The sequence below is a fragment of the Poecilia reticulata genome, chromosome 16 (assembly GCF_904066995.2).
Source record: "Poecilia reticulata chromosome 16, P_reticulata-male-v2, whole genome shotgun sequence".
Classification (NCBI taxonomy): Eukaryota; Metazoa; Chordata; class Actinopteri; order Cyprinodontiformes; family Poeciliidae; genus Poecilia; species Poecilia reticulata.
The window spans coordinates 8283000-8296140 of NC_088845.1; the positions used below are offsets into that span (position 1 = coordinate 8283000).

At 37.2% G+C, this 13141-nt stretch overlaps 1 protein-coding gene and 1 long non-coding RNA gene across 7 annotated transcripts in view; both read right to left on the reverse strand.

Moving 5' to 3' along the window:
- Positions 1 to 28: 28 nt before the first annotated feature.
- On the reverse strand, positions 29 to 3938 carry LOC145547614 (uncharacterized). Of its 2 annotated transcripts, XR_014083905.1 has the most exons (5): positions 2437 to 3938; positions 1743 to 1949; positions 1325 to 1655; positions 910 to 1078; positions 29 to 761 (listed from the first exon to the last, which is right to left on the reverse strand). It is a non-coding gene; the product is annotated as an uncharacterized LOC145547614 (long non-coding RNA). The 2 variants fall into 2 exon arrangements; XR_014083906.1 differs by lacking the exon at positions 29 to 761 and having other exon boundaries at positions 1072 to 1655; positions 2437 to 2511; positions 3197 to 3938.
- Positions 3939 to 9989: 6051 nt separating this feature from the next.
- cadm4 (cell adhesion molecule 4) overlaps positions 9990 to 13141 on the reverse strand; it is a 232848-nt gene continuing 229696 nt past the window's right edge. For 3 of the 5 annotated variants that reach the window (XM_008431150.3, XM_008431154.3, XM_008431152.3), the window contains one exon: positions 9990 to 11860. In XM_008431150.3, the coding sequence (XP_008429372.2) occupies positions 11751 to 11860 (110 nt within the window). In that variant the 3' untranslated portion in view covers positions 9990 to 11750. Of the gene's footprint in view, positions 11861 to 12009; positions 12089 to 13141 lie in introns of all 5 variants that reach the window. The other 2 variants (XM_008431153.3, XM_081597516.1) reach the window with 2 other exon arrangements.

The following is a 13141-nucleotide window of genomic DNA, read 5'->3' on the forward strand; positions in this document are numbered from 1 at the left end:
ACCTTAAAAAAATAAACATACACTTGCATGCCTTTGAAATATTTATTTTCAATGAAGTTCTCATTTGTCTTTTCTGAACATCATGAAGCACATGCACCTGCTGAATACATATAAATTTCTTCAACGTTTTTAACTTTATCAGAAACAGTATGAGAGCCAACTTTCACCCCCTTTTTTTTGGAGGGGGGGGCTTGAAGATTATAACATACAATAAATTTCTATTTCCAGTATACATTTTAATAATAATGTTTGTTTGCTTCAAAAGTTTTCCTTTTTTAGAAGCAATTCTATTTTCAAATATCTATAAATAATCAAATTTCAACAAACATTTACCAGTTAAATGCAAATTTAAAACACAAGGAAGCCCAATATAAACTGTATCTATAATGATAATTCAATATATTTTTTTAGAAACAAATAAACATTTTAATTGAAAACATATTTTCAATGAAATTCTCATTTGCCCTTTCTGACATGGAACAAAATTCAGCCACTGAACAAATATAAATATGTCTTTTCTACTTTCTTAACTTCAGAAGACACTGTGTGAGATGCAACATACATTTAGAAATCTATTCAGCTCTGTTAAGATTAAACACTGTCTTGATAACTCACTGACTTTATTCCTTTCTCAAACATCACGCCACTCATGATCCGCAAGTTCCCGGATCAAGGTGAGGACACGGGGGTTCACACGCAGTCTGGGTTTACGGGTTTCTTCCACCTTACTGCCCATGTCTGGGTTGATTGAGAAGAAACACCTTAAGATAAAGAGGACAAACAGAAAACTACATCAAAATGTGCTTCACAAAGACATAAACATTTTATTCAAGATATAAAAGTTGTCAAAAGTCAAATTTAACTGCCTACAATTTAAAAAAAAACAAACAAAAAAACAAGAACTCATACCTCTGCAGAAACTCCAGTGTAGACGCCAGCCCCGATGGATAATGTATGTTAAAACAATAATAGCTCCCAAACATCATGCAGAGGGCAGAAATAAAACAGGAGATGTTGTTGTTTCCAATCTGTTGATCCACACTCAGCATGAATCGTTTGGCATGGAAGCAGGATTGACCTAAGGAGAAAGAACAAATACATTTAGACTCCTGATACAACAAAACAATGACATTTATATGAAAAATAACAAATTAAGTAAAAAGTACGAAAAATAATATTAGTATAGTAAAAGCTTAAGAAAATAATTGGAATAAAAAAAAAACTATTAAAGAAAATGTCAGATGGACAAAAGTGCAAAGAAAGGGGACAAGACAACAAAAAAGACAACAGGTCAAAGAAACTGGAAAAACAAAAATGAACTCACCACACACAATGATAGTGGGAGTCAAGGAGACATTCTCCATCTGTACTTCTTCAGCTAGGCATGTGTCCTCCACACAGAAGAACACTGCTTCTTCATTTTCATTGAAGTAGCAGAGAAGTAAGAGCATCAACTCTTTAACACTCTAATGCCTGCATCAGTTCTTCTGAGAACTTTTCCCATGGTATCTCAAAGGTGTCCACCCAGTCTGCTGCACATGTCTGGTTGCTGCTGTAGGAGTTTGATGACACACTTAGCGGGGACAAAGACTGCTGTGATGGAGGAGTATCTCGTGATGCATTACTTGAGGACCTGCTGGTTTCAGGGGTCCTGCCTTCAAAAACACAAAACAAAAAATAAGTTATCAGAACTGAATATGAATATCAGTGTTTAATGGTTGATTTTCTAGAATTTTACTTACATCTGAATTTCCAAGCAGCAAGTGCCTTTCTGGCTTGAATTGGTCTTAATGCTGACAGCAAGTCTTTCTCAACAATGAACTGGAAGTCATCATACGTTTCTACTCCAATTGACTGTAAAGTCTCCTCGAGAATGTCTTTTGAAGCCTCTGCAAGATCGGGCAACACTTCATTGATAGCACTACGTAAAAATGTTTGCTCAGCCATTTCTGGAATAAAATCAGACAAAATAATGGTAAAAACACAAGATCACCGTAATATAACATGTATTCAACTATGTACAAATTAAAGAGAGTCATACTTAGTGTCAAACAAAATATCGTGCCCGATTCACACTTTTTATTCATGTACATCCTTAAATTTTTAGTCAAACTTCTCTCCCGGTATCTTGTCACCAATAATTACTGGCAACAATCTCAGCAAGTTCCAGTTTTGAACAGCTTGACCTGAAAGCCTGATTGCCTCAGAGTTGACAGGGCATGGCATTGTGAGAGCATCTGATCCTTTGTACTTGAATTGCTTGATTCTACGGTTGAACTGGGAATATGTAAACCATTTCTTTGTTTTAACGAAATATTTCAAGTATAGTGCAAGATCATAGGATACGACACCCTCAAATAAGTCATGGCCTAAGCAAGGTGGAAGACCAGGTTGGCAAACATGAAAAGACTTTAGTGAGTTGAAGTCAGAGTTTACCTTGACACCTTTGATGTCTTGAATGCTTCCAGTCTCTCGATGATGGACTGCCAAATTGTAAGCTTCAGGGGTTCGCTGTGGACCACAAGCATTTGGATCATTAAGAAAGTCTTTTCTTGTGATTTCACAGTACCTACAAAAGTACTGAGAAGTACTAAAGTTTTCAGTAAACCCACCAATGCTGTGTTATGTTATGTTTATCTTATGTTTACGGGACATATGAGCTGTGAATGATGATTTGACGCTGAAAACTTTTTTGCAGGCTTTTACTGGACATGCTACCGGCCGCCCCTCCATTATATGCTCCTTTAAATGAGCAACGACTTCTTTCACAGTTTGGCTTTGGTGCCCACACAATGAAATGGTGCATTTCAATTTAGCAGCAATGACTTTGGCTAATTCGGGTTGTGAAGCCACGTTGTGAACTCGGTAAAAATGAGTTTTAAACGCTGCATATGTACAAAATGTCCGCTTACATTCTGTGCCGAGGCATTTGAATACACAACTGGGCTCGTTTCTGTGCACTCTACAATGCAACACATAGCCCCTCAATGATTCTAGTGTTTTACAGCAAAATGTACATATAATCATGTTTAAACAATTTCAACCTACCCAACAAGTTACACGTGTTGCAGGTGTAGCAAAAAATGATTCTACTGCATATTGTTCCAAGAAGCAATATGACGCCTTAAAAACAAAATGTAATCTCCCCAGAAACACAAATTACCGTTACGTTTGAAGAAAACAAAGCTTAACTTACATTTGCTGAAAGCTGACGAGGTCCAAACAGCGCTCTTTTCTTTGTCAAGGTTTGAGCACAATTCAGCTTCTTCTGAGATGAGAACCGTTGTACGAACTTGTTCAAAACAGCTTTCAGGCGCCAGGTAAGCGAACCAATCAGAGAGCAGAACAGACCGGAAGTTGAGCACAAAGCGGCGTTCTCTGTCTTTCTCGCAGTAGCCGAACTTTGAGCTTATAATGGCAACGGTGACGGTAAAAAATCCAGTGTTAGCAAAAATAATAAATAAAAATAAAATACATGTACCAATAAGCAAGTACATGACTTCCTTGTTGATTCAGATGTTTCCTCCACGTTAGACGTGAAATATGAAGAAATGATCCAATCAAAATTGACAGAGAATAAGTAAATGAATTAAAGAGGAAATGACAATCTAAAGAAGTGGGAAAATACAAGTGAATATAAATAGATAACTAGTGAACAAAATTGGAAGTAAACAATGCGGAATCATAATTACTTAATTCCACATTAATTTCCAAATCTATTAATTTATTCATTTATTTCATTGTCCATCCATCCGTCCATCTTCTACTTATCTGGAGTTGGGTCTCAGGGGCAACAGCTTAAACAGGGAAGCCCAAACTTACTTCTCCCTAGCAAAAAAATGGTAAGCTAGCTTCCAATTCATTTGGATTTAATCATCACAGAATGTAAATGTTAGTTTTACACTGCTGAAATGTTGTGAAGGATCCAACTTTTTTCATTAACAATACATAATTTGTGTTTTCTACAACTAAATACAATATTATTTACAATTTCACATTTTAAAATTTACAATAATTTTCTGTTCTACGTTATACAACATTATACTGGTAAATGAACAAAATATAATTGTGTTTTTCTTTACAAAATTTTTCTGTCATGATTTCACAGATTTTTACTGTTGATTTTACGGACTTTTTTTACAGTGTAATTAACCCCTGGTTATGACACAATATTCAAGGCTGCTTTGACTTTAGTTGTGAATACAATGTGATGCTCTTTTGAAATAAAAAGGGTCTTGCTCACAATAATTGGATTGTTCATCTTGTACCATGTTGGTGTTACAAAATCACTGATGGAGAAAAATATGATAAATTCATCTCCCTCCTCATAGAATAGAGTCTTGAAAGACATCTTTTCTTCTCTGCTTCTTCGATTTGTCCTGATAATAACCAGCAATTTCTTTTGAATTTTACATTCATCAGCTCTCATAATTGTCCTCACTCAGCCACGTGCAATGCCTTGTAAAAGTGTTAATAAACCTTGAAGTATGTCATATTTTGTGATATTACAACCACAAATGTGTGTGTGTGTATATATATATTTGTATGTGCACTTTATGTGAAATCAAAGTAGTGCATAATTATAAAGTGTAAGTAAAATGTTGTGTGGTTTTCAGCAATCCCCATGCCCACCCTCCAAGTGCCCCTCCCGAAATGCGGTGGTCATGCCCCACTTACAGTTATACCCCTAATTGAAATACAGTGCAAAATTGAAAACCTCCATTTGCTGCAATTACAGACACAAATATTTAAATGTATGTTTTTAGCTTTCTGCGTCTATAAACTAAAATGTTTGTCAAATTTTGAATGAGTGTCTGTAAACAGAAATGTTGTAGTCCACAGTCTCTAAAATGGAATTAGGTCTGGAATTTGATTGGGGATTTTTGTTATGCTTTGATGTAAACAATTTAATTGCTGCTTTTGGTGTGTGTTCAGAGTTGTCCTGAAAGAAAATGTTTCATGAAAAACATGAAGACATTTAACCCTTGTGTTTACAAATGGGGTCCAACCAACACCACACCCGTATCACTTGTATCATTTGCCTCTGTCCTCGTACGCACAAGGGTTAAAGGTTTGAATATATTCACATTTACACATTTGGTGGCTTAAAAATGAGGATGTAGCAATCCAGTTAATATCAAATATACTAATAAGCTAATTAGAAGAAAAGCTATGCGAGAGGAAGGAAGGGTGATCGGGTACAGTGGACCTCCTCCCATTCAAGGTTTAGGACTCGCCTATCTGTGGATTTTCTGTAGAACAAAACTACTAACTATGCACAGAAAATGTGTCTAGTTGCAGATGTTTTCATTGAAAAAATATGCTAAAAATTTTGAAATAAAATGCAGCTTAGAAAGCTGAAATACCTGGATACAATGCTACTTGACAAGTCGTTGGCTGGCATTTGCAAAACAGACAATTTGAGCACCATTCATTTTCCTTGTCATTCCCTGATTAAATCCCCAAAAGCAGGGAAATGGATGTTAGTTACTGCTATGGTGATAAGACCGCTATGTGCCTTATGGCATCTTAAGATATATTTGGTGTTTGACTAGGTACTTACAAGCAGTTTAAAAGGGAGTCTCAAGTATTTCTGGATGGGTAGCTATGGTCCCTAATCTTTGTGAATACCAAGTAACAACTATAAAAATCATGTCAGCATAGAGAAAACTGCAAAAAGAGATAGAGAGGGTTATGAAGTACATGTACGTTCATGGAAAAAAGATGTTCTTTAAAGAGTTTCTTGAAGATGGACAAAATATGGAAGACATTTTGGCAAAGCACCGAACAGGCAACCTCTTGTGAGCATAATGAAACGTTATTCTCTCATTCTTGCTCTACACCTCACTCCTTTGTAGTTAGAGTCATACTATGGTTTATTATGGGCACTGTTGAGTTTTCAGTCACTACAAAAAGCCTTCACTGGAACACATTATTGATAGAGCAATTTGGTAAGGACAAAGACAGACAGAGAGGAATCAGAGTGCCCTTTCTTCTGTGGTGCAGCTCTCCGTTTGATTGCTCTGCTTGCCTAAAAGCTTTCTGCTTCCTGATTATGCAACACCAAGATACACAAGTCACCTCAATCAATGCCTCATGCTAACAGCGTCATCACTGTGTAGACATTGGTCTGTGCCATGTGCCATGTCAGGTTCCCACTGTCACCAAAGCAAAATAACAGGAGACGTGTTCAGGTTGCATTCACAGATGTATAAAATTGTCCTAGTGTACCAAGAAAATAAATAAGCTCAAGATCCAGTCAAGTGTGATATTTACAGCAACTCGTAGAACTGAAATATGATGTAATAAATGGGTCATAACTGGGAAATTCCCTGACATGAGCCAGTTTTAGGTCATTAATCTGTTAAACTGGAATCAGAAAGAAGCAGAGTGGGTTATTCATAGGCGTTTGGCTGTCAATATACTCCAGAATATCACTAAATTCACTGGATTATGTTGGGTAAAGGTTTCAAGGCCTCACTTTCCTTTTAGATTTTTTTCAATGAGTGAAACTCTTCTGCAATATCATAATTGGTTTCTCAAAGTCTTTAATTTCCCTATTTTCTATTTACTTATTTATGTGGGAGGACCTAAATTGTGCTCAACAGTGTGGACACGTTTACTCAAGAAGTTGAAGAAATGCACGTTTTCTTCCAGGTAAGCTCAGATTTTTATCTCAGTGCCTCTGCTCCAATACACTATGTTGCATCAAGGGAAAGTAATAAGTTCACAATTCTTTTCCACTCATTTCCTGTCCAGGCCTTGCACCTGACCATGACAGCTTATTGTGCACTGTGGGCTTAGCAATGTGAACACAAGTTTTATCAAAAAGGTAGACAGGTGCAGGACAAAAGAAAAAGGATTAGACATCGAAAAAAAATCTGCAACGTGTCTGAAAGTCTGTAAGAAATAGAAAGAAAGTCCTGACACGGCATTTGATTGATGCATTACTCTCCACTTAATTCATCTCTATGCCAAGTTTCCTGATAATAGGTTTTATGGAGTCATGTTGTTGTTTTCTGTCTCTCAAGCTGTTTGCAATTGCAGTTCTGCACACAAAGTGTCTGAAGACTTGCCTTTTAAATTGGTTTTGTCTGTTTTGTGTTGACAGAACACTGGTTCGTAACTTTTAGCTTAAAAGCCTTTTTATGTCTGAATGATTTATACGGAAAACAAACCAACCTTTCTATATATAGGTTGGTACTGACATAAAATAAAACAGCCAAAGTCAAAATAAAAACTTTGAAACACCTTCAGAAAGCCCAATGAGATATATAGTTTAAGGTAAATGAGAGTGAAATACAACATTTGAGTATCTGTTAATGGCTAGAAAAGTTAAATACAGCAGCAGAATCTCGTTATAACAGGAAAGTTTCTTCCTATTGCGAGAAATAAAAAGAATGAGTCATATCTCACTATAATGAGATTTTAATTTCATTAAAACAAAAAAATATGCTGTTCTGTAAAAAAGGAAGAATGTAAAATTGCACTCCATTTCTTTTAGACGACACACAGGCATCCCTCAAGATTATTTTGGTTTTAGTGAGATATAAATCTCATTCTAATGCCAACTGAAATATGTTCTGATGAGTTTTGTATGTCGTTATGAAGATAAAGCTTTCATGTCTTAACGAGATACTGCGCCTGTCTTTATTTCCCAGCTTTGGCGATTAAATGCGTTCATAAATAAGATCACCTTTAGGAGAGAAATTATTTACTTGTACCCAGATAGTTTTTTAATGTTTTTATGTCTTTACAATTTTGACAATTGGATCTGTGTCACTAGATGTCATCGAGAAAACAATACATCATGAATCACAAACTTAAGTTTCCCTAGCATTCTAATCAATACCATAAAACCTGCTGCTGGTGTATTTATTTTATAGAACATGTCTGAGATTTTGCAACAGCTATAAAACACACATTTCATTTAAGACTTTTTCCACATCTTTATCAGGAATGTCAATAAAAGTGCACACATCCGTTGCTGAGGTCACGCAAGCAAGACAGGTTTTAACTTGATTGCAATTTTCAGTATAGATTACAAAATAGACTATGACATAAAATATATAATTTAATGTTTAATGTATCTCCTTTTTAAAGAGAAGCACAAAAATGATGAAAGACAAAGAACTTGGGTAAAAAAAAAAACATTTACTTGAAGGGTGTACACTTCTCTCTGGAAGACGTTCAAAGGAACAATATTCTCTGTTTTATTACTCATCGACCACTGCAGGTCTGATAGCGAGCGCTACCAGACCTCCCTTTGCGTCATCATAAACTGAAGATATGTCTCGAACCGGCTGAATTGTTTGCAGTTGAGAGTGTCAACTCATGCCGGTCGCGCCTGGCGAGTCCATTACTTTGATTGCCGTTTGACAATCTGTCTTTATGACAGGCGACTGTGGAGCTTCGGCATCAATGGGAGAGAAACACATCGATCCATCCCCTTGTGACCTCCAGCTGCTTTCAAATCTAGCCTTGCACACAGATGGACATGTTGAGTGCTCCTCGACAGAATCGGGTATTGATTGCGTGGAAGCTAATGGCAGAGTCATATTTTTCTCTGTGCATCTGACTCAACCCTCCTGTCCCCCGTTTCTTCCCTGCTATCTGTTCTTGTGATTCATTAACCTGGCAGCAGATGCGTCTGTTTTGTTTATTTCGACTGAGCTGCCAGTGTTAGCATCTTTCATCCTCTTAATATCTATATTACTGACTACATTTCTGCTATTCCCCCTTTAATCTGATTGTTCTACCCTTTCTAAAAGTGATCAGAATCCTGGCACTTTTTCATATTTTGTCACATTACAGCAACAAAGGTTCATGTGTTTCAATGAGAAGCTCTGTGATAAACTGAAACAAAGCAGTGCACACTACTAAAGCAGAGAAGAAAATGTTTTCCAAAGCTTCCTACAGAGACATATCTCATATTTTGTAGGGCTATCTTTTGGTGTAATTAGTTGCAGAACTTTTGAGTTATGTTTTTTCCACATTTGTACCTCTTCAGTGTTAATTTTTGGTCAGTCTTCTTTGGAATCCCACTGATTCCTTTCCCACTCCCTGTTAAGAGAAGGAATCCCCACTGAATGATGCTGCCGCCAACGTGTTTGCAACAGTGATGATGAGTTCAGGGTGGTAAAATACAGTGTTGGTTTTCTTCCACACATAGTGTTATGCATGTCAACAGGTTCAATTTTGGTCTCCTCTGATAATAGCACCTTTTTTCTGCATGTCTAATGTCTACATGGATTTTGGCAAACTACGTTTTTTTCCCCCCTCAACTTTCGAAAAGAGCCAGATGTGTTAAATACACAAGTCATGGTTTTCTAGTGAGTACATTCTCCAACCTGAGCAATGGATCTATTTAGCTTCTGCATTTACAATGTCAATTTAGATTTATGGTCATGTTGACATATATTTGCACTTAAACCAAACTATTTCAGTTTTAGGGGATATATTTAATTTTTTTTTTTTTGTAGAAATCTTAAAGATTGGGATTTGTTTTTGTCTAAACTTGTTCATAACTCACTTCTTAACCAACTTTATGGGTTTCTTAGTGTTTGTGGTTCTATTTGTTCTTTAATGTTCTCCTACTAATGAAATCTTCGCACCACTCACAATACAGATGGCTCCAACATTAAACGACATTGAAGTGGACTCTCTTAATGCGAGACATCTGAAGGCAACTGGCTGCACTGAAGTTTATTTGAGGTATCAGAGCAAACATCGCTGAACCCAAAACTGGCAGAACACAAATACACCGTTTTTATTTTTTTAATTTTTAAACCATATATCATTAGCAGTGCCTTGTGTTGATCTGTCAAGTAAAATCAAATCAAACCATGTTGTAGTTTGTGGTTGTGATGTGACAAAAACAAAGTTAATTACTGTGATACGAAAACCGAATGATTAATTTCTTTCCCCGTTTCTCTAAATGACAAACGGCACCGGCTGATCACACAGACACAAGAATCAGTCTGATGAGGTTATTTTTGTATTCTTTTTTTTTTATTTTGTCGTGCTTTGTTTCTTTCCCCTATAAAGAAATAGTTAGCTATATATATCAACAGTGGCACATGGACTCTAAAATAAACAGGTGTGAAAGACAGGAGAAGAGACAACTAGGCACAGGAGACAAAGAGAGAGAAATACTGGGAAAGAGAGGAAAGGTAAAGAGGAAAAAGAGTGAAAAATGACAGCAAGTTTATTTTTTCTACAGTAAACCCAAAAACAAACCATGGGAAGTGTACATTTCTTTAACATTTACAATTATAATAATAACAACGGCAATAATAATAACAGTAACAACAATCAGAATTGTTCAAATAATAGCAATAATTATTTAAAAAAAAATCAATAAGACCTCTGTTTTTTTCATAAAGACAATTTTTTTTTCATTTTTATATTTTCTTTAAAGATCACTGGACAGTAGTTTGTTCGGTGTTGCACCTCTAAAGGCTAATATTCTGTGTTAGTATAGTTGCTTTATAATGCGTTTCAATAGTAAACAGTTTTCTTAATTCTTAAAAGTTTAATTTAACTCATGTCACTGTTCTTTTTTATACAAACAAAGAATTCAGAGATATGTATACTTGTTCTGTGGACGTGTATGTATCGATGTGTGCATGTAGCTGCATACGCCCGTGTTGTTCTCTTGTTCGCTCCATTTTGACAGCTCCCCTCGTCTTTTTATTGGAACTTTTTAAACCTTTTTATCCTCTTAATGACATTCTAAAATAATTAAGCTTCTCTTTAATGCCTCTGCAAGTCATATTCCTTTCTTCCTCCTTGGGAAAGCAGCCCGACGCTAATCCTTTCATTATTACGGGGCCAACAACAGGGGGGAACGATAGAGGAGGGGGGGGACACTGAGAAGAAGAGGGATTGAAAGAGAGAGGAGAGCATGGTAACAGGTGTTGAGAGTCACCTTTTTATTTCACTCTTGAACTGAAAGGAGGGGGGATCACTTTAGGTTTTCTTTTAAAAACTAGCGAAACAACAAGACATTCAGCTTGTTGCCACAGTCCAGATACTTCTCGCAGCTTTGGTAGGGAATTATGGACAAGCTGTGCTCCGTCGATGAGACACGACCGTAATATGAAAAATCTCTGTAATTTACCATCGAGCACAAAGTAGCTTCTGCTCAAGTTTCCCCTCCACCACCTTCCTTCCCCTCCCTCCCTGCGCAGCTCTCCTGCTGTCCCCTTCGGTTAGAGATTGGGCTTTGTGAAATAGATTCTTCTATTCTCCAGGCGGTGAATTACAGCAGTCATCTGCCTCTAATTCCCCTTCCACTTTGGCGGCTGCACAGGCGAGGCAGAGAGGGGCCACTTTTCATTGTGTGGCCCTCTTCCTTCTTGATCTAAATAATTATGGGATCATTTCGCTTTTGCCTACATTCACTTCACTCTGTCGCCGCTCCTTCGCTCTCTCCAGCAGTCCGGGACTTACAGTACTGTATATGGCACAGTCGTTGATGTCTGGCGGGGCCGAGAGGCTCTCCGTCTCTCGGTCTGTCTCTTGGGTTACGCGAGTGTATATGGAGGAGATGGAGTGGAATGGAGTGTGATGGATTGGCTATGTGCAGTACAGTCGCTTTCAGAAGGCTGCCTGTTATGGCGAATTGTGTCGAAGTGTGTGCGCGCGTGTGTGTATTTATATATATATACTGTATATAAGGTTGGAGGCAGGGAGAGGGAGGGGTAAGGGTATGAGGTCAGAAGAGAAGGGATTAACAAAACGAAGGGCTACAGTAGGTACTCCTTCTTGCCCTGGCTGGCGTCGTTCCCGTTGAGAAAGGCCTCCTGCACCTCGCCGTGTTCGTCCAAGCCGCTGGCCTCATGGGTGAGATAGGAGCCTGGATGGGAAGAGCGAGAGAACAGAGGGAGAGAGAAAGAGAGAAGAGGGAGATTGTAGGGGGGTGGTTAGGTGGCAAAGCGTCATGATCATTGCAGCGCCATGCAGCGTTTTCACACCAATCAGCGCTCATATTACCGTGCTCCATACCTACAACTGATTAATCCATTAGTTTACTGATTGTTAGGTCAATACCAGGCAAGGATAGGCTCTCGTGTACGATATGAGCCTTACGGGGCAGAAAATTAGAGGTGGCGGATGGACGCATGGAGTCAGAGGAGAAGGAGGTAATAGAAAAAAAGAGAATTACAGACAGAGTAAAAGAGGGAGAGAAGAAAAAAAAATGGTAGAAAAGGATGGAGGTAATGTTAAGTGCAGGAGAACAAAATTTTTGCTTGCATCAGCCACAAAACTATTCCAACTTATTTTAAAAACCATAACCCAGGGGGTTTGTTTGGGGTGCCGTTTTTCACACAACACGTTTTAATCTGGTTGCAGGACATATGAAGATGGATATGATTCTGCTGCGGTTGCACCTCCTGTCTACATGCATAAGATTAATAAAATAACTACATAATAACAGCTGTTCTCCTCTGAATTATGTTGCTCAGTTCTGGCATGCTCCATTGCTCCGCACCTTTAGACTCAACACCTTCAAACACAGCAAGGGTCATAACACCTGTTCATGATTGTAAGTCAACAAGTACTGATTTAAAGTCAAAGCTTTTCAAAACAGAGTATTTATTTCTTGGCAAAGCAACTGGTTAAAAATGACTAACAAGAACAATTTGATTTCATCTCCCTGAGGAAACTATAAAAAGTCTGTTTTGGGAAAAAAAAGCTTTTTTCAAGGGTTTACGAGAAGGCCAAATAACCTGCTTTAAATCCAGGGTTACATCAAGGGCTTTCTGATTTGGTCAAAATGTAATAATGGCCAGAACTGCAGCACATGAAGTGATATAAACACCAAAAATAAAATAAAAAGTTGATGAAATGAATTAAATTTAAGATATAATTGAAGATAATTTAAGTCTGTTTAGGAAAGTTAGGCTCATTTGTCCAAGATCTTAAGTTGAATATGACTATGCAGACATCAGTAAAAAAATTGTTAAAAAAATTATTTTTAGAAAGCTTTTACAACTGTCCATAATTAACAAATTATATAAATAAGTCATAATTAATCATAATCATAATAATTAAATATTGAGTTCCATCTATGAAACTGGACAGAATAGGAAGCTTTTTCCATCAAGAGATAGGTTAAAGCTCAAGCAAGTAATAG